Source organism: Selaginella moellendorffii, unplaced genomic scaffold, assembly GCF_000143415.4.
Source record: "Selaginella moellendorffii unplaced genomic scaffold, v1.0 SELMOscaffold_1, whole genome shotgun sequence".
Lineage (NCBI taxonomy): Eukaryota > Viridiplantae > Streptophyta > Lycopodiopsida > Selaginellales > Selaginellaceae > Selaginella > Selaginella moellendorffii.
Genome location: NW_003314262.1, coordinates 1,118,736 through 1,136,255, shown reverse-complemented (window position 1 = coordinate 1,136,255; position 17,520 = coordinate 1,118,736). Strand labels below are relative to the sequence as shown.

General features: G+C 44.4%; 2 protein-coding genes across 5 annotated transcripts in view; one reads left to right on the top strand and one right to left on the bottom strand.

Moving 5' to 3' along the window:
- Window positions 1-6,722, bottom strand: part of LOC9656907 (kinesin-like protein KIN-12E) — an 8,878-nt gene extending 2,156 nt beyond the window's left edge. Inside the window, exons 1-23 of the mRNA XM_002961371.2 lie at window positions 5,911-6,722; window positions 5,699-5,854; window positions 5,556-5,639; window positions 5,380-5,490; window positions 5,221-5,334; window positions 5,080-5,172; window positions 4,941-5,030; window positions 4,817-4,890; window positions 4,695-4,769; window positions 4,558-4,645; window positions 4,453-4,511; window positions 4,344-4,407; window positions 4,213-4,278; window positions 4,091-4,168; window positions 3,915-4,010; window positions 3,633-3,868; window positions 3,517-3,586; window positions 3,422-3,457; window positions 3,306-3,368; window positions 3,186-3,253; window positions 3,081-3,135; window positions 2,913-3,014; window positions 6-2,861 (exon numbers count right to left, since the gene is read on the bottom strand). Of these exons, the coding sequence (XP_002961417.2) occupies window positions 6-2,861; window positions 2,913-3,014; window positions 3,081-3,135; window positions 3,186-3,253; window positions 3,306-3,368; window positions 3,422-3,457; window positions 3,517-3,586; window positions 3,633-3,868; window positions 3,915-4,010; window positions 4,091-4,168; window positions 4,213-4,278; window positions 4,344-4,407; window positions 4,453-4,511; window positions 4,558-4,645; window positions 4,695-4,769; window positions 4,817-4,890; window positions 4,941-5,030; window positions 5,080-5,172; window positions 5,221-5,334; window positions 5,380-5,490; window positions 5,556-5,639; window positions 5,699-5,854; window positions 5,911-6,618 (5,442 nt within the window). The 5' untranslated portion in view covers window positions 6,619-6,722. The remainder of the gene's footprint in view (window positions 1-5; window positions 2,862-2,912; window positions 3,015-3,080; window positions 3,136-3,185; window positions 3,254-3,305; window positions 3,369-3,421; window positions 3,458-3,516; window positions 3,587-3,632; window positions 3,869-3,914; window positions 4,011-4,090; window positions 4,169-4,212; window positions 4,279-4,343; window positions 4,408-4,452; window positions 4,512-4,557; window positions 4,646-4,694; window positions 4,770-4,816; window positions 4,891-4,940; window positions 5,031-5,079; window positions 5,173-5,220; window positions 5,335-5,379; window positions 5,491-5,555; window positions 5,640-5,698; window positions 5,855-5,910) is intronic.
- Window positions 6,723-6,950: 228 nt separating this feature from the next.
- LOC9656906 (adenine nucleotide transporter BT1, chloroplastic/mitochondrial) lies at window positions 6,951-9,035 on the top strand. 4 transcript variants are annotated; one of them, XR_002993785.1, is made up of 8 exons: window positions 6,951-7,498; window positions 7,565-7,667; window positions 7,713-7,912; window positions 7,986-8,039; window positions 8,097-8,297; window positions 8,346-8,647; window positions 8,730-8,797; window positions 8,892-9,035. XR_002993785.1 is itself a non-coding variant. In XM_024686757.1 (6 exons), the coding sequence occupies exons 1-6, from the start codon at window positions 7,028-7,030 to the stop codon at window positions 8,580-8,582; spliced, it is 1,266 nt and encodes a 421-aa protein (XP_024542525.1). In that variant the 5' UTR covers window positions 6,951-7,027; the 3' UTR covers window positions 8,583-9,031. The 4 variants fall into 4 exon arrangements, 1 of the variants encoding a protein (XP_024542525.1); XR_002993781.1 differs by having other exon boundaries at window positions 8,730-9,035; XR_002993780.1 differs by having other exon boundaries at window positions 8,346-8,797; window positions 8,892-9,031.
- The last annotated feature ends 8,485 nt before the right edge of the window (window positions 9,036-17,520 follow it).

Sequence of the window (17,520 nt, the reverse complement as noted above, 5' to 3'; positions counted from 1 at the left end):
CGAGCCTCGACTGCCACGATTTCTCTTTCGTCAGCGAGTGACTGGGCCATGTCAAGCTGCTCGGTAACAACCAACAGGTCCGCACTTAGCCTGTCCCGCTCCTGAAGTACAGCATTCAGCTCCTCCTGTACAGAACTAACAGCCTCTGCCACCTTCTGTTCCACCAAGGAGCTCAGCTCCAAAAGCTCTAGATCCAAACTCTCAACTAAATGCGACTTTTCTTCCAACTCGTCTTGAACGTTGTTCTTTTCAAACACGAGTTCTTCAATTTTCTTAACGAGAGCGTTGTTTTCTGATGCCAAAGTCGCCTTAAGATCTCTCAGCGTATCAGCCTCGCCTTCCAGGCAGCGCAGACTACTCAATTTTTCCGAGAGCTCCCCGCGCGCACTTGCAAGAAGCCCTTGTGCTTCTGAAAGATCGTTCAACCTCAAGGACAATTCATGCTGTAGCTTCGCATTGGTTTCCAGAACGTCAGCTTTTGTCTCAGCCATGTCAGCGAATGACTCCTGAAGTAAACCCATGTCAAATTCCAAGCCCTTGATAATAGACTCTTTCTTTTCGATCTCGTTCGAAATTTTACTTTCGTAATCCGAATGTGACGCTCTGGAGTTCCGCTCTAGCACCGCAACCTGCTGCTCGAGGACGTTGTTCTTTTCCTCAAGTTTCGATTTTATAAGATTCAAGTCCACCATCTTATATTCCAATTCTTGAATACTAGACTTCAATGTGGACTTCTCTGCCAGTGTCGCGTCCTTCAAAGATTGTAACTCCTTTGTTGTCGCAGCCACTTCATGGTTCGATCGTGAAAGCTCCTCATGGGCATTACGAACCACCGTTTCCAACCGGAGAATGTTGTCACCCTTGGAATGCATCTCTTGCCGAAGCTGTAAAGTGTCATCTTGTTTCTTCCTTGCCTCCTCAACGAGCTCCTGAACAGAAATCTCTAGCTCCTTGCACGCAGCATTTTTCCTTTCGATATCTTCCAGCAACGAGGCGACCCTGCCCTTCAACGCCCCGTTTTCTGCTTCAAGCCGCGCGATGTGGTCATCCAGCTCCTGAACCTTTATGTCCAGCTCATGCATTTCTGATACAGCCACCATACAGTCTTTCTCGTAAGCCTCGCACTTGTGCTGAGCTTTCTGAAGTTCCAAAGATTGCTCGCCAACTTTGAACTGCAACGACGAAAGCTTCTCTTGAGCATTAGCTATTGCCATTTGCAATCGCAGCTTTTCAACTTCAGCTGATTCTCGGAGCATGTCCAACTCCAGATTCGCCTTGGACATGTCAGAAGCATGTGTCGCTCGGGCCTTTTCCAACGCAAGCCTTGTCGCAACGACCTCCTTGTAGCCTTTTAAAACATTCGCGTCACTGTCCTCCCTGAGTGCGTTAACGAAGTTTCGGGCCTCTGATATGTCGATCTTAACCGCATGCAGTGTTGACAATCCTTCATGGGAGATAGATCGAAACGCGTCGTCGACCAGTAACTTGGAATCGTGCACCTGCTGCTCGAAACTGACCATCTGCTTGAGTAGTGTTGAACTCGAGTAACTACAGTCTTTCGCGAGATAATCGGTCTGAGACGTTAACACTTTCACATCCGTCAACAGCCGTTCCTTTTCGGCGCACCAAAGCTCTTCAGCCTCATGTAGTCTAGTCGAGTGTTCTTGTAGCTCGGTTCGAGTCTGTTCTAAAACACGGATATGGGTGTCATTCTTCTCCTGAAGAATAGCTATAGCTGTTTGCTGTTCCGAAATAATACTTGCACCGTCGCAAATCTTTGATCTCAGCTGCTCCTCCACGCCAACGCAATGCTTTACAACTAAAAGAGCGGCGTGTCCTCTTTTCTCGGATAGTAGCAGACTCCTCCTTAGTGAGCATATTAAACCCGCGTCTTCAGTTCGTTCTAGTTCCCGTTGTTGTTCCTGTGCCTCGGCAAGGTTGTTAATCACTATAAAGGCGACCTCCAGAAATTTGTTGAGCTTTCTCATGTTCCCTTCAAGGCAGTCTGCTCTGCATATGGCTTCTTCTGCAGTAATCCTTGTCGTCAACACCTCCTCTCTCTGTGTCTCTTGCATTTTCGACATATTTGAGGTCGCGTCAGTTAAAGCCTCCATCTTTTGCTCTGCATCTTTGACAAACTCAAAAGCCTGGTGTAGCTTTAACTGTAAAGCCTGAATAACCTTTTGCTTCTCCGCAGCAAAATGGCTTGGTGGACAATCCGGCAAGGAAGTCTGAAAAATCCGTTCCATTTCCGTTGCTGCAGCATCAAGTGTCGCGTCACCTTCAGATAGATAATCGGCTAGTCTTCTTGTAGTCTGTTGCCAGAGCTTGCAAAGCTCTTGTTCTTTGCCCAGCCTCAGTTCGTTGCAGTAATTTGCTAGCCGTGCATTTTCAAGCTGCAAGCTTTCGACCTCGTCAGATGAGAGTTTTTCGTGGTTACTAGATAGTGCGAACTTATCATTTGCCATAAGAAGGTCCCTATGCAGATTAGAAATAGTATCTGCCGTCTCAGCTTCAACTTCTGCACGCCTGACATCCATCTGTTTTTCTATAGCCAGCCTGTGTATTTTTTCTCTGAAGAAAAGCCTGTTCAACTCCTGTGCCTCGTCAAGTTCTTCCCTAATCTTCAGTACCTCCTGTTCGGTCTTAGATTTTTCTGCCTCATCGAAGCCCACAGTCTTCTCTAAGCAGCGGATTTCTTCTTTCCTTCTCAGTTCAAGCTGTAGCAACTGCACCTGGCTCCTTAACACGGCTGTACTGTCGTCACTTTCGTATTTTTGTTGTTTCAAGAGAGCAGCTTCAAGCTCGTTGATTAACACTAACTGCTGGCTTTCCATCTGCTCACGTAACTCATCTGCTTCCTGCACCAGACAACATTGCCACCTCAGTGAGCTGAGAAGTTCAGAACAAACCTCGAGACTGGCTTCTAGAGCTTGCTTCTCCCTCATTGCCTCTTTTAACTGCAGCTCTAAGCGTGCATTGGATTCTATATCACAGGCCTTTCTCTCCTTATACTGCCAAAAGAGTTCAATTGAAGATTATCAGGAAACAGTAAAGCAAAAGAAAACGTAAAACCGTACCGCGTCCAGCTCCCGTTTGTAAAACTCCATTTCGCTGGTTCTACTCTGCAACTCCCTATTTCCCGGGAACAGATACAGGGTTCAATCAAGACAACTATAGAATACCTAATGAGCTCTCCGTTTTCCCGTTGTAAGGATTCTGATTTCTGCTTATGCTCCTCCATAACGTTCGCCTAGACACAACATTTAAAAATAAGAACTAAGAGCTTGGCTAAGCTTCCGAACCTCAGAGCGGAAATTCTCAACCTCTTCTAAAAGCCGTGAATGGCTCTGAATACCACATTCCTCCTGCAAAGGTTTGAAAAAACTAGAATTAAGTACAAGAGCGCAAACAGAAGCACCTTCAAAATCGCATTTGCTTCCAAAACCTCCATAAGCTTTAAAAAACGTAAAAACAAAAACAACAAACGTTAAATCTGAGAAAAAATTAGTCTACCTGATCCCGAAGGTTCGACAACTCAGTAGTCATGGTTTCTCTTTCTCCGTTGTCATAAAATTCGTGGAACCTGAAGGCAACATTAAATAACATCAGATGACGACTTCAAAACAAACCTTTTCAGCTCTTCCATTAAGCGTATGTTTTCCATTGCAAATCGTGTAACTTCAGGGTTGTGTTCGACTCTGCTGCCAAGGACCTTTACTTCCTCTACCAAAGCTTCCCTGTCTTCCAAACAAAAAGAGCCTCCAGCAGTGGGTCCATCCTCCGCAGCTTCTAGCCTTCTGATTTTGTCCTCTCTAAATCGCAAAAGCATCTTCACGCGTTGTGTATCTTCCTCCCTTTGCCTCACCTATGCAGAACATTAGGCACGATGTCATGAAGCGGTTAAATTATACCAGTCGTTTAAGGTGACTGATCTCCACCCCAAGGTTCTTAATGACTGATTCCGCCGCTGCCTCTCTTCTCAAAGAAGCAGCAAGTACTTCTTGACCCTGTAGAGAAGGCTAGATAGTAGAATGCAAACAAACAAAAAAAAAAAAAAAAAAGAACGGGGGAAAGGGCAAACCAGTACCAGACTGTGTAAAAGACATGGCTCCACAGGCTGATCATTGTTTCTACAATCCTGACTCCGAAGATAGTTCACTTCATCCTGCAACACAAGACATGTTATTTGTCAAACCACCTTCAGGTTACCTTCAACTGTTGGATCTGTTGACGCAGGGAAACAACGTCCCCATAGCTGTCCTCATTAATGATAGCCTACCACAAGAATATTTGTTCAGCAAAAACGATTAAACCAAAAAGATTCTTCATCGATAGCTTACGTTGTTACGGATAAACTTGGCGCGTTGGGCGAACTTTAGAGTGCTCAAAGTCTCCAAAGAGCAGCTGAAAAAACCAATACTCAACACTCGTAAAACCCTTCAACTATACCTGTTAGAAGGGCTCACAGTTGCTATAATCATTGTTTTCGAGTTCCCACCCAGTGAATCCTGCAAAACGGGTTGATTGTTGCATGCACGCAACTAGAATCCTTACTTGTAAGAGGAATGTAAGTTTAGAGTCGCGGTACGGTATGTGCCGCGGCTTGCCGTTAGCAGCGTCAACAAGGACCATGATGACAAGCCTGCGAACAGGACATGTGAGGTTATAAGTGCAATCCAGTATCAACACACCCAAGTGTAGAGAGGGACTTGTTAATGTTAGCAGCCTCCTTGAGCCTATCGCCTTCCGCTCCCGAACTCTTCTGTCTAAGGAGAAATAGGATATGTTTTCTAAAGAAAAAAAATAATACCACCTTTCAGACCCTGCTAAGTCGACCAGATTTAATCGTCCAAAACGTGTGTTGATGACGGAATCATCCGACTCCCACTGCAAATGTTTTGATACTTATGTGCTGCAATCTTGAACCGACTCCAAACCTTGCTTTCCACTACACAGGTGAAAACGCTGTGAGAACGGCTGCTCTCTCTATTCATGTTTGTAGCCGCCACTCTTCTGTTTGCAGAGCCCTGTATAGCATCCGCCATTGATAACAACCAAAGACCCAGTAAACAGTACCTGATTAAGCAGCTTCATAACATCTCCAACACTGTTGACTTCTACTTCCTTGAGGTTCTCAACATAAACGCCTTTCTTGACATCCTCCCTCAACTGAAAGCAAGAGCGTAAGACATGAAGAAGCAGAAAGGCACTCCTCACTTGCAGGTTGGTGGTGGACGGCTCGAGAAGATCAGAAACTTGCTCATTGTAAATTTCCAGAAACGAGCATTTACATGCGAACTCAAGGCCTTGAGATCTGCGAGCTTCCCCTTCCTGGACAGCAATCAGCACGGGCAGTTTCCAAGGACGAGTACATACCAGTTGGATCTTTACAAAGAGGTATTCAAAAACCCGGGGTATCATTCCTCTTTCCTCGCTTTGCTCCTGATCAATATCGCCAAGCATTGTATGGGTCTTCCCACTCCCCGTCTGCCAAGGCATGCCGCTCACATGATTACACCGTCCATGAGACCGAGGGCTACAGAACCACTCACCTGACCATAGGCAAACATGCAGTTGTTATATCCGGAGATACAGTTGTCCACCATTGGCAGCCCCGCGACTCTGAACAGCTTCTCCTGAAAAAGTTGGTGCAGTCCAGAGCCACCATCAGTCAGTAGCAGAAACGCCAGCAAACCTGGTTGACGCTTTCACAGGCCACATGGTCGAAGGTAAACCTTGATTCGGGGTGCCCGATCCACGTAAGGCTGTGAGCAGTATCCTGACGCAGACATCTGCCGGGGCCTTGAAGCGAAACCTCTAGCGGGCTGGGAGGCCTTATACGGATGAGCACCTGGCCAGAGATAAAACAGTAAGATGCAGAGCGTGTGTGGACTCTCACGAGCATACCTGAACATTATGGTCTTGCCAAAAGGAGACGTCCTCCTCGAGCTCAAAGTGTGCCGGTGCCAAAACTTCCCCGTGCTGTCCCTGACAGAATCCCAGAGACTTTACTACCGGCCCCGGCACTGCTCCGGCAGCACGCAGCCCCGCGTCCTGGTTATACTTGAGCGTCCTGGACACGCTCTTCTTGGGCGTCCCAGTCCCGGCATGGCCAGAGTTACTCCCGGGCTCGGAATGCATGGTCACATACTTGTTGTCGATCTTGCAAGCCCGAGGGGTGCTGAACTGGCTTCCTCCGCCGTGCTTGCTCGCCGCCTGGACGCTGCTGTAAGGCTGGTGGCGGGGGCCGCGCGAGGACGGGGTACCAAACGGCTGCTGCTGCTGCTGCTCGCTGGTGTCAGATCGCGCATCGTCGTCACGGGGCTGGAGCTGCTGCTTCTTGACGATCGCCTGCTGCTGGATCCACTTGAGCTTGAGCGTGGGATTGAAGGCACGCCTGTCCGCAACGCCATCGGAAGCCACATTCTTCTCCTTCTCCGAAAGCGGATTGGAGGCTGTGTGTGCCCTGTTGCAAGGAGTAGACGAATCGAATCCAGAGATCTCACCGAAGGGAACACGACCAGCGCTCTCGTTCTCCGCAGACTCGGCGCATTGCCCCCCTTTGCTGCCACCGGGCAAGCTCCCAAAAATCCGCAGTGGCGACAGCCTCGGCATTCCTCAAGCTTGAATCTGCTGCCACATTCCCTCCCTGCTCTGCCACAAACCCTAGCCTAGGCGAGGGAGCCTTGGGGCTTTTCTTTTCCCTCCAAAGCCAAATAAAAAAATCAAAGAGCCCTAAGAAAACGAGAACAGCATCCTACGGTGGAATTTGAACCGAATCTAGCACATCTAACGGCTTTCCGAAGGCTTCACTGGTGATTGGGACACGTAGAATTTCTATTAGCAAGCAAGTAGATAGATTCTGTCAAATTCACGTCCTCCCCCCAAAGTTTTAAACTCCGATGCTACTGCCACGTGGTCGCATGACGTGGACAAATCAGTTTATTTTGTGGTCTCGCCTCGCCCTAGGCGCTGCGCGAGGCAGCGGTGAGCATGGGTGGGAGCTTGGTGGTTGCACCAGGCAATGTTTTGCCTTGCGCACGCTAGCGCCGCCACAGGGGAGCTTGTAAAAGGCAGCATGGATCGGTCGCTCAAGGCTGGCTCGGCCGAGTTTAGAGGCATCAAGGTGGAGGTGTGGCAGCAGCAAGGCGCGTGCTTGGAATGCACCATGAACTCGGCCCTCGTGGACAAGGTGTTTGCGTCCATCCGGGTGGAGGAGAAAGGGATCGACAGTTTTGGCTTGTGGCCCGAGTTTAGGCCCCAGGGCCACGCCACAAAGCTGGTGTTCAAGTGGCTTCCCCTGGAATCCGAGGCGCTCGCAAACGGGCACGTCTCGTCCTTGAACAAGGACTCTGCTACCGGTCTGAAGCCAGCCAGGCCCGACGCCCCAACCGGCCCATCAGGGAAGAGGCACGAAGAGCTCAAGAACTTTCTGTGTGGGGGTTTTGCTGGGCTTGTGTCCCGGACGGCCGTGGCTCCGCTGGACCTTATCAAGGTAGGGTTTAAAACTCTCCACCTCTGGTTGCGTCGCATCCTTCTCACGCCTGCTCTTTTTCCGTAGACACATCTCATCACTTCGCATGGCGTGCATGGCTACCACAAGAGTGCCACCGACATCTTCTGCGAGATCTGGGAGAGAGACGGCTGGCTGGGCCTTTTTCGAGGTAAGCACAAGCACACACGGCCCTCCAGAGCTAACTCCCCTACAGGAAACGGGGTCAACTGTATAAGGGTGGCGCCCTGCAAGGCCATTGAGCTTTGCACGTTTGAGGTTGTTAAAAAGATGTTGAGCAGCCAAGGCAACCCATTCTGCGGGGTGGCTGCTCCGGTTGCTGGCGGTGCTGCGGGGATGGCTGGCACCCTGGCCACGTACCCGCTGGAGCTGATCAGGACCCGCATTTCGCTGCAGGCATGGTCACCTTTTCTGTGCGGGTCTGCCCTTCTCTGTCAGTGGCTCACCCTCGTTTCGGATCCTCCTGCAGCCCCACAAGTACACCGGTGCACTTCAGTCTATCATGACGGTGGTGAATGAGGAGGTACCTACTTCCTTCGCTGCTGCTTTTGCTTGTGATCCAACTCGATTCTCTCGCTAGGGCTTTTCTGCTCTCTACGCCGGTCTTACGCCTAGCATTCTTGGAGTGTTCCCCTATGCTGCCACAAACTACTTCGTCTACGACGGGCTCCGGAGTGCTTATCACCGTGCAACCGGAAAAAGGCACGTCCCGACGGGTTTAACACTTCTATTTGGTGCTGTTGCTGCTGCGGCTTCCAGCGCCGTTACTTACCCTCTGGAGGTAAAAAGATTTCTTTCTTCCCTGAGACCAAACGCTATTTTGCCAAAGGTGGCGCGGAGACAAATGCAGCTGGGTTCTGTTGCACTTGTGGCGAGGAACAGTACGCTGGACGTTGTAAGGCAGATCTACGCCGAGGAGGGGTTCCTTGCTTTATACAGAGGACTTGGGACCACCTGGCTGAAGCTGGTTCCAGCCGCTGGTATCTCCTTCGTCTGCTACGAGGCTGCACGGAGAGCATGGGAGCTTGAGGAACAGCGGGCGATTCAACGTAGACGGAGGAAGTAACGGTGGTAAATGCGGGAGGACGATACCCGGACGTTGAGAAGGTGACGAGGATCACTGGGTGAGCGGTGAGTGCTTAGTAGCTAGTTGCATGTTCTTGGCTTGAAAGGGATATAAAATTCTTTTACCACTCCTGCCGGAATGTTACAGGTGGTGGCTGTGTGCAAATCCAAAGTCGCTTAACTGGCCAAATTGTTTTCAAAGTTCTTCGCATGTTTGTGAGTAGCATCATTTTCTAATCTGCTACCCTTTGTTAGGACAGAATACTTTTCTTCAACATTCCTGACATCGTCGTTCATTCATTTGTGCCAGGAACAAGAATGCGAAATCAGAGGAAGCATTTGAGCACCAAAAGAATGTCAATAGACTAGTTGTCTGTATCGCCCGGCAAATGTTGGGTACCAGACTTTGTACTGGATATACAGTGTTAAATGGATGGTGTGTTTTGAGCTTTGATTTTTAAACTATGTGGTAACAGTGGCAAATTTGTATTGCTTGCTTTTGGAGTGGAATTTCCATGCTTGGCCCAATATTTTCTCTTCTATTATATTAAATATTTATAGTTAATTAAATTAGTATGATTTCGAAGATTTAGCCATATAAAATTTTCATGAAGGTAAGGATAAACGAAATCTTTATAAGAGGGCTAACATTAGTAGTTTTAGTATTATTAAATTTTTATCTACTTTTGTTGACAATATGCAAAAGGAGAAAACTAATGTATGAATCATGAACTAAAAAACTCCACCTTGAAGAATTAAAAAAAAAGAGAACTATTTACTTGATCATAAAATATAAACTCTTTTATTAATATAAATAAAATTCTTGACTACAAATATTAACTCTATTACAATGATAAAAAAAAATTTTAAAATTTAATTAAAATAACAGAGAAAAACAGGTAATTTAGAAGCTGAGTAAGATTAGAGTCACTTAATAAAAAACATCAATTCACTGGGATAGACTGTGAGAAGTACTGATGTGATAGGATATTAATGTCAAATTTACAAATAAATCTTTATATTTTGTATATTTCACACTTGTTACTTATAATATATTATTACTTCAAATATTTGGAAATTAAACAAAAGAAAGTGTTTTTCTAACACATTTTGTTGACTTGATTTGATTGACTTATAGTGATTATCTTTTGGCAAGCTAATCAATCAAAATTGATTTCTTTTTTAAGCATCTCTTAAGATAACCTGGATGACAAGAAGTTTATTTTGAAAAGAGTAAGAACTTTTCCCAACTTCCATCCTAATACAATCGACACATTATATATATGAACTATATCTGTAACTATACTTTTATATGTACTATTAAAGTTTACACTACCAGTTAACTTGTGAGATCATGTTATATTACAATTCACACATCTATCATTTTGGCAGAAAGTTGGTACTTATTACTATATTGAAAATCTTCCTTCCATTATGCTGATTTATATGTATGTATCTATGACCTGTTTTAGATATGATATGATAATACTAATAATAATATATACTTCTAATTTTTTGTTGTTACTATCTGTTTGATAGTATGCTTTGACCTTTGAATATAAATAATCCTGAAGAAATAACTCCATATGATCATAAAATTTAAAATAATATTCTTATGAAAAAAGAGAAGCATAATAAGCTTATTTGTATCAAGATGTTGATTAATATGTTGACATTAAGATGATGCTCAGGTGTTATCAAGATGTAATTAAAAAATCAAGATGTTAAACATAATTTGACTCTATAAATTTATATAAGGACATATATTGATGCAAATTCAAACAAATATCAAAGAGATTATATCATCTTCTTACAATAATATTGGATCAAATATGAGAAATTCTTGTCATTTAATTGTTTTTTATCAACTTTTCCTAATTTTCTGAAGTGTTGTTTCATGATGCACAAATGTCACTTGGTTGGATTGCAACACCTATCAATAAAGATCTAAAAACAACTTTACTCTTCTTGCTCAAATACTACATGTAAGCATGCTTACATTGAGGATAACAAAAGTCTAAGAGATGGGTCTATCAAATGTGATCTAAGCATGCAACATTTAAGTTGTTATGCTCTCCATTATATATTTGCAGTAAGCTTTTCATAATGGAAAGACACTTTCAAGTTACAAGGACTAAAACACATGTGGGGGAGAAGCAATAATGTGGGATGTACTCAAAAGTTTGTTAATGTCTTTCCATCTGAACCTCCTTATTTGTTGCCTCTATTACAAGGTGTGAAACATGAGCTTATACTGGAGTTAGGATAAAATTGATCTATCAACATCCATTTCAACAACATAAAATTCAATAATAAGTCAAAGTGTTATTTAAGTTTGGATTTATTTAGCCAAGTAAGTTTATATTTGGTATGTCAATCTTGCTCTTGAAGAATAAGAATAATTCAATGTGGATATCTATTGACTACCATAGTGAAGGATAAAATGTTGATACCACATATGAATGATATATTCAATAAGCTTAGTGAAGCTTGAATGTTTACCAAGGTTGATCTGAGGAGTGAATATTTGAATGAAGGGATGGAGTAAAACTCCTAAGTATATAGCCAAGGAATGAAGAAACTAGAGCACAGGGTAACTTTTAAGAGTACAACTAAGAACTGAAGGAATAAAAACATATAATTGTAAGCGACTAAGTTTTTCATTCTACTTTAGTCACTTAACCACACCTTTGATTACTTGGAAAAGTCTCACTCACAATCTCCATAAATCTTATTTTGGATTTAGGGACTTGCTAACCCTAAAAATAACATCTATGCCACTTAACCTTTGCACTTGGTTCAAGTGCTCCACATATCTGATCCCATAACCAATGCCCAAAGATACTACTGACATATCAGTGCGTTACACTAAGGCCATGCCCATTCACCTTTGTTACACTGGTGATCCAACACAATTTACATCACAGTCCTGTCTTTCAAAGACTAGGCCATCTATCCATAAATGATCATCCCAAATCCACTTCTTAGCATTTTTAGGATGCCCTTAAACATAGGGAATAACCTTCCTTAATATCCTCTTTCGGTCCCCACCAAATCCCTTTCTATCCACAGATGTGTTCACTAACACTACCACTGAGTCAAGGTTTGAAGGCCGAACCATTACATCCCACTGATCTCTAGAACTTCCTTGCCATATGGTTGCATCTTTAGTCACCACACAAGAGGATTTCTCCTCTTCCTTTCCTCAATCTAGGACTTTAGGACAATATTTGAAAACATTACAACTTTATGCAAGCCTTATGGGTACTCTCCCCACCTTTTGCCTTTGGGTGCCCTAATTATGTGGCTAGAGTGAGATTCTATTGAGCCATACCAAGTATCCAAGTAGGTAGTGCCACCCACACTTGGATTAAAAGCATCGACCATTCGATCCCCTAGAGAAGGTAGAGCCGGCTCTTGAACAATTCACCAAGCTACCCTGCTTGTTTGTCTATATTCACTCTAGCATTGGACTCCTCAGTGTTTATATCATTACCAAATACAAGGGTATATTCTCGGTCTCGGTCTCTATCTTTATCTCAGGTCCATCTCAGACTCCATCTCGGTTTCCGTCTTAGGTCCATCTCGGACTCCATATCAAATTTCATCTTGGACACCATCTCAGGTCCATCTCGAACTCTATTTTGGGTCTATCTTGGACTCTATCTTAGGTTTATCTCAAACTCCATCTCAGACTCCATTTCGGATCCCTTTTTCTGGAGACTCAGTTGTTGCTCATTTCGTTCTCGGCCTTCGATCACTTCATTTGGGAGTTCCACTCCCACTCTTGACTTTCAAGTTGGAGTTTTTAGTCCAAATGTGTTATATTCATTTGGCTTCTGCCTCAGCTACTACCACATGGCACGCTTTTGGCTTCACTTTGAGGCTTAGAGATTTGTGTTCCACAATGCCACCACCCATAAACAAAGTTTGATGTCCTCATCAAATGATAAACCATTTAATAAAGTAACCCCACTATGGATTACCCTTTTTCATCCTTGGCATGTAACTAATATTTATCATTAGTTCAACACCAAAGGCTCACCATGCTTTGCCCATTCTCTAATGAGTATAGTCTCTTTAATTTAGAAACTCATTTGATCATATGTCTATATTTGTTTAGTCTTTGCTATTAAAGACACCTTCTCTATCTCAATCCAACAACTCATTCCCGAGTAGTCTCAACTTTTATCAATATAATTATCACACTTTAGAACTTTTAATTTTGACTTTTCAAAGTCAATTTCCTAAATATCTCTGACATCTTATATTACATTTATTGTATAAACTCCACTTCCCTATCCTAAGAAGTTCTTTACTTAAGGGCACTATCATCCTCTCTTATATTTCGTGCCACCCTTGGCATTAAGTTCCATTTATCTATAATTTGTATTAGGGTTGTCCATAGCCCTATCATTTGGTTACCTTGCCACTCCCTCCCTAAGAGTTTTCCCTTTCGCCAAATTAAAACATTTGAAAATTCATCTTTAAAAATATATTTCTTTTTCCACAATTCATTAACATTCAACACCTAAGTATTCCTAACTTTGCCATTTGGATTCCTTCTAATGATTTCTATGGATTATTCTTGGCCATTTATCTTTTGTTGCTATCCTTTGATTGTTACACCAAGCAACATAGGATCACTACCTCCACCTTCGAGGTATTCTTTCGATTCCATATCAAAGGCTTTGCTTTGCTGAGTCCAAGGGGTGTTCACCCCTAGTAAGTCTCTTTAGCATTTTTTATTATGGGCTCTATCTACTTTAGTCATTTAACCACACCTCCAACTTTTTGGGGGAATCTCACTCATAATCTCCATAAGTCCTATTCTAGACTTGGGGATATGCTATCCCCGAAAATGGCATCCATGCCACTCAACCTTTGCACTTGGTTCAAGTGCTCCATATGTCTGATCCCATTACCAACACCCAAAAGTATTATCGACATATCAGTTTGCTACGCTAAGGTCATGCCCATTCACTTTTGTCATACCAATGTGTAAGGTCCTGAATTTGGACTTTCCGAGAGGTCACTATGAGACACAAATCCTTAAGCCCTAAAGTGGAGCCAAAAGGGTGCCATGTGGTAGTAGCCAAAGAGAAAGCCAAACGAGCATAACATGTTTAGACTAAAAGCTCTAACTTGAAAGGTTGAGAGTGGGAGTGGAACTCCTAATGAAGTGCTTGAGGAACAAACATGAAGTGAGCAATAAGTGAGTCTCTACAAAAGAGACGGACCGACACATGACACATGGAAGAGTCTGAGATGGACCCGAGACAGAGTCTGAGAAGGACCCGAGATGGAGTCTGAAGTCGAGACTGAAATCGAGATCGGGACTGAGACCGAGACCGAGGCTGAGGCCGAGACCGAGCCCAAGCCCAAGCCCGAGTCCGAGTCCGAGTTCAAGTCCGAGTCCGAGTCTGAGAGGGTGAAAGCCCAAAGTGTTCGTCTTCCGGACCCTAGGGGGGTTTGGTGAGCTCCAAAAGTATAGTAAGGGGGGAGGACTCTAGTAGAGCCAGTTTGGCCAGGAAAGGCCAATTTGGCCCAGGAAAGCTGTACCCAGATAACCACTGGGAAGTCCAAGGCTAGAGTGAATGCGGACCGACAAGCAGGTGTAAGCCACAAATTTTTCCTTTCCAATTTGCCAATATTCGGCCAATATGTCAGTGGTACCTTTGGGTGTCAGTCATGGGATCGGACATGTGGAGCACTTGGGCCAAGTGCAAAGGTTGAGTGGTAGGGATGCCCTTCTCGGGGCTAGTATGCCCAAGTTTGGAATAGGACTTATGGAGGTTGTGAATGAGACTTCTCCAAGTGGTTGGAAGTATGGTTAAGTGACTAAAGTAGAATGGAAAAATTAATCGCTTACGACTTGGTATCAAAGCTGTTCCTTAGTCTGACTTTTATTGGTGTTGAAGTATATCACCACTAGTGTTAGCATTGGAAAGTCCTCGGAGTGGGCCTATCCTTGAGGAGTAGCAAGTTGGGAAGACATGGCTCTCCACTACAGTTCAGGTGTGAACTTGAAAGTAAGGTTGATAGGGTTGTGGACAGCCCTAGCATGAATTAGGATAATTGGAACTTAGTGCCAAAGGTGGCACAAAATAGGAAAGAAGATGATGGTGCCCTCAAGTAGAGAACTTCCTAGGATGGGGAAGTGGAGTTTGCACAATATGTGCAATGAAAGGTGTCGGAGACACCTAGTAAATTGACTTCAAGAAGTCAAGACTAAAAGTTCTAAAGAGGAATGGTTATATCGATGGAAGTTAAAATTACTCGAGGAGGAGTAGTGGGATTGAGATCGAGAAGGTGTCTCTAATAGGTTTAGCGAGAGCTAAACCAATAAAAAGGAAAGAACCACCACAAGTGGTCAATAGAGTCTCTATGTTGAAGAGACTATGCTCCTTAGAGGATGAACAAGGCAGGGTGAGCTTTTGGTGTCCAACCCTTGACGAATATTGGCTAGGTGCCAATGATAGGAAGGGTAATATTTGTTGGTATTACTTGATAAAATAGTTTATTGTTCAATAAGGACATTGAACTTCATTTATGGGTGGTGGAGTTGTGAGACACAAATCCCTAAGCCCCAAAGTGGAACCAAAAGGGTGCCACGTGGTAGTGGCCGAAGCGAAAGCCAAACGAATATAACACGTTTGGACTAAAAACTTTGACTTGAAAGGTTGAGAGTTTGGCCCATGAAGGCTATACCCAGATGTTGGGTAATGGGATAACTATTGGGAAGTCCAAGGCTAGAGTGAATACCGACCAACAAGCAGGGTAATTTAGTGAAGTATTGAAGAGCCAGCTCTAGTTCCTCCAGGAGATTGAATGGCCGATGCTCCCAGTCCAAATGTGGGTGGCACTACCTAGTTGGATACTTGGCGTGGCTCAACGGACCCTCGCTCTAAGCCCATGGCTATAGCACTTAAAGGTGGAAGGTGGGGAGAGTACTTATGGGGCTCGCGTAGGGCCACGGTGTTTCGAAACATTGTCTCGAAGTCCCAAACTGGGGAAAGGAGGAGGAAAGCTCTATTTCGTTAAAGTGGGAATTGTCATTATCCCACTTGTAAAATAAGGTTTCCAAACCTTTATATAGTATATAAATATAACAAAATTCAACTGCATTGAGGCACATGCCATTTTATTTTAAACAAGGAAATGTCTACTCAATCACTTCTCCTCCCCCTGCCACTACTTCACCTCTCTCTTCTCCTTATCATCGTCGTCCAATTTCTTTCCATCCTTTTAATATTGGCTCAGTTGCTCCGAGTCTAGGTGGAGCCCAAGTCCCCATTCAATCTTTACTTTCCCCTTATTAATAAAACAACTTCGTAGACTTCCAATAACATGCTGTAACACTTCTAGTATAATGCAAATCCTCTCAAAGAATTGTCTTTTAATATTAATACAATGGCATAGAACCCCATGCCATAATAAGTTACATTTTAAAATAAATACATGCCATCTCAGACTGTTATTTTTTGCCTCCAACGCCTATACAATAATCTTGGAATTTCATCACTCTCCACACTATCAGGATTTAAACCCAATAGTAATGCCATCTCTTCTCTAATACGTCCACGCTCATGTTCAGTGGTCAAAGAACCCATCCGGTTGAGCAGATTATGGAGATGCGGATAGTGCTTGGCTAGACAATATACATGCCATAAATGATGACTGGTGTCTGTCTGATCAAATGGCTTCTGATATACCATTCCATCTGCCATTTGGTTGATTTCTGCAGCCACCTCCTGGACTGGCCGGTTCTCTATCACCATCACTCCAAGCCGTTTTGCAAGGTCCCCCAGAACATACGGTTTCTTCTCCCTAGTTTTCATACTGCAAGAGATGGGGTGCACTGCATATGTGTGTGTGTTCGCTGCAGTTTTAATCTGCGAGTCATCGATGATGAGGATTTCACTTGACCTAGCAGTCCGGTTCATCACTACAGCCTCTGGCTTGACGAAGATGGGCTTGCTACCCCTCACATGGACTATAGTCAAGCAATCCTCCTGCGTTAGGAGAAAGTCAAATGGTAATATTACTCGCGTCTGATCATGCATCATCTGTAGCAACGTTAATGCATTGTGGCGCATCATGGATGTCCAAACTCCCAATTGCAAATTGAACCCGGCCCTCTGTTTTAAGTGTCGCATGGTCATTATTAGATCCCACAGTTTCTCCCGTGTGATTAATGTGAATCTGTCTCTTTTGACCAACTTGCGACCGCAAGCTTTGGAGGGTGCAGTGACATTCGAGGACGAGCCACGCTCATGGGAGAAAATGACACCGTTTAGATCAAAAACGATACAGTACCTTCTCCGTGACTCTGAAATGAAATGCGTCAACATAAAAAATGGTACAAGTCAATTTTACCATCTACAATATTAGCGAATGGTGCTCCCGATGGTCGTTGAGAGGGTTTTGGTCGAGGAAACGTGAAGGGCGGAAATACTCTCCTCTGCAATGTGGGGTCAATCGCATCCGATGGCATGTGGGCACATGCCATTTCAGCTGTAGACTCTGGTACAACTGGCTCAACTGTGGCATGGGATGGTTCCGATGGCGTGTGATCACACGCCATTTCAGCTGGTGCCTCCGTTGGCAAAGTGGACATGACCGAACAGGCAGCAGGGGCGGTGTAGGGAGGTTCCAACGGTGCGTAGTCAGACGATTGGGCACACATTGAGTCCATTGGAAATGAGGATACGACCGGCTCGGTGGCTGGGGCAGCCTCATGCGGGTCCAATGGCGCCTGGTCACTGTCAGTTGGATACGTGGACAAGATTGACTCTGTGGTATGGGCAGCATCAAGTGGAGCGTGGTCAGCTTGCTTGGTGTTGATATGGATAGTAGCCTCCACCAGCTCTGATGACTCTTGCAAGCAAGTAGAGTCCACTGGCGGATCCATATGCATGTCCAAATATCTCCCTTCG

Bases quoted from the DNA above. Each gene is read 5' to 3' on its own strand.
- LOC9656906 (XM_024686757.1), top strand. From the start codon at position 7,028: ATGTTTTGCCTTGCGCACGCTAGCGCCGCCACAGGGGAGCTTGTAAAA. The intron at 7,668-7,712 runs GTAAGCACAAGC...ACTCCCCTACAG, and splicing joins CTGGCTGGGCCTTTTTCGAG to GAAACGGGGTCAACTGTATA. The intron at 8,298-8,345 runs GTAAAAAGATTT...ATTTTGCCAAAG, and splicing joins CCGTTACTTACCCTCTGGAG to GTGGCGCGGAGACAAATGCA.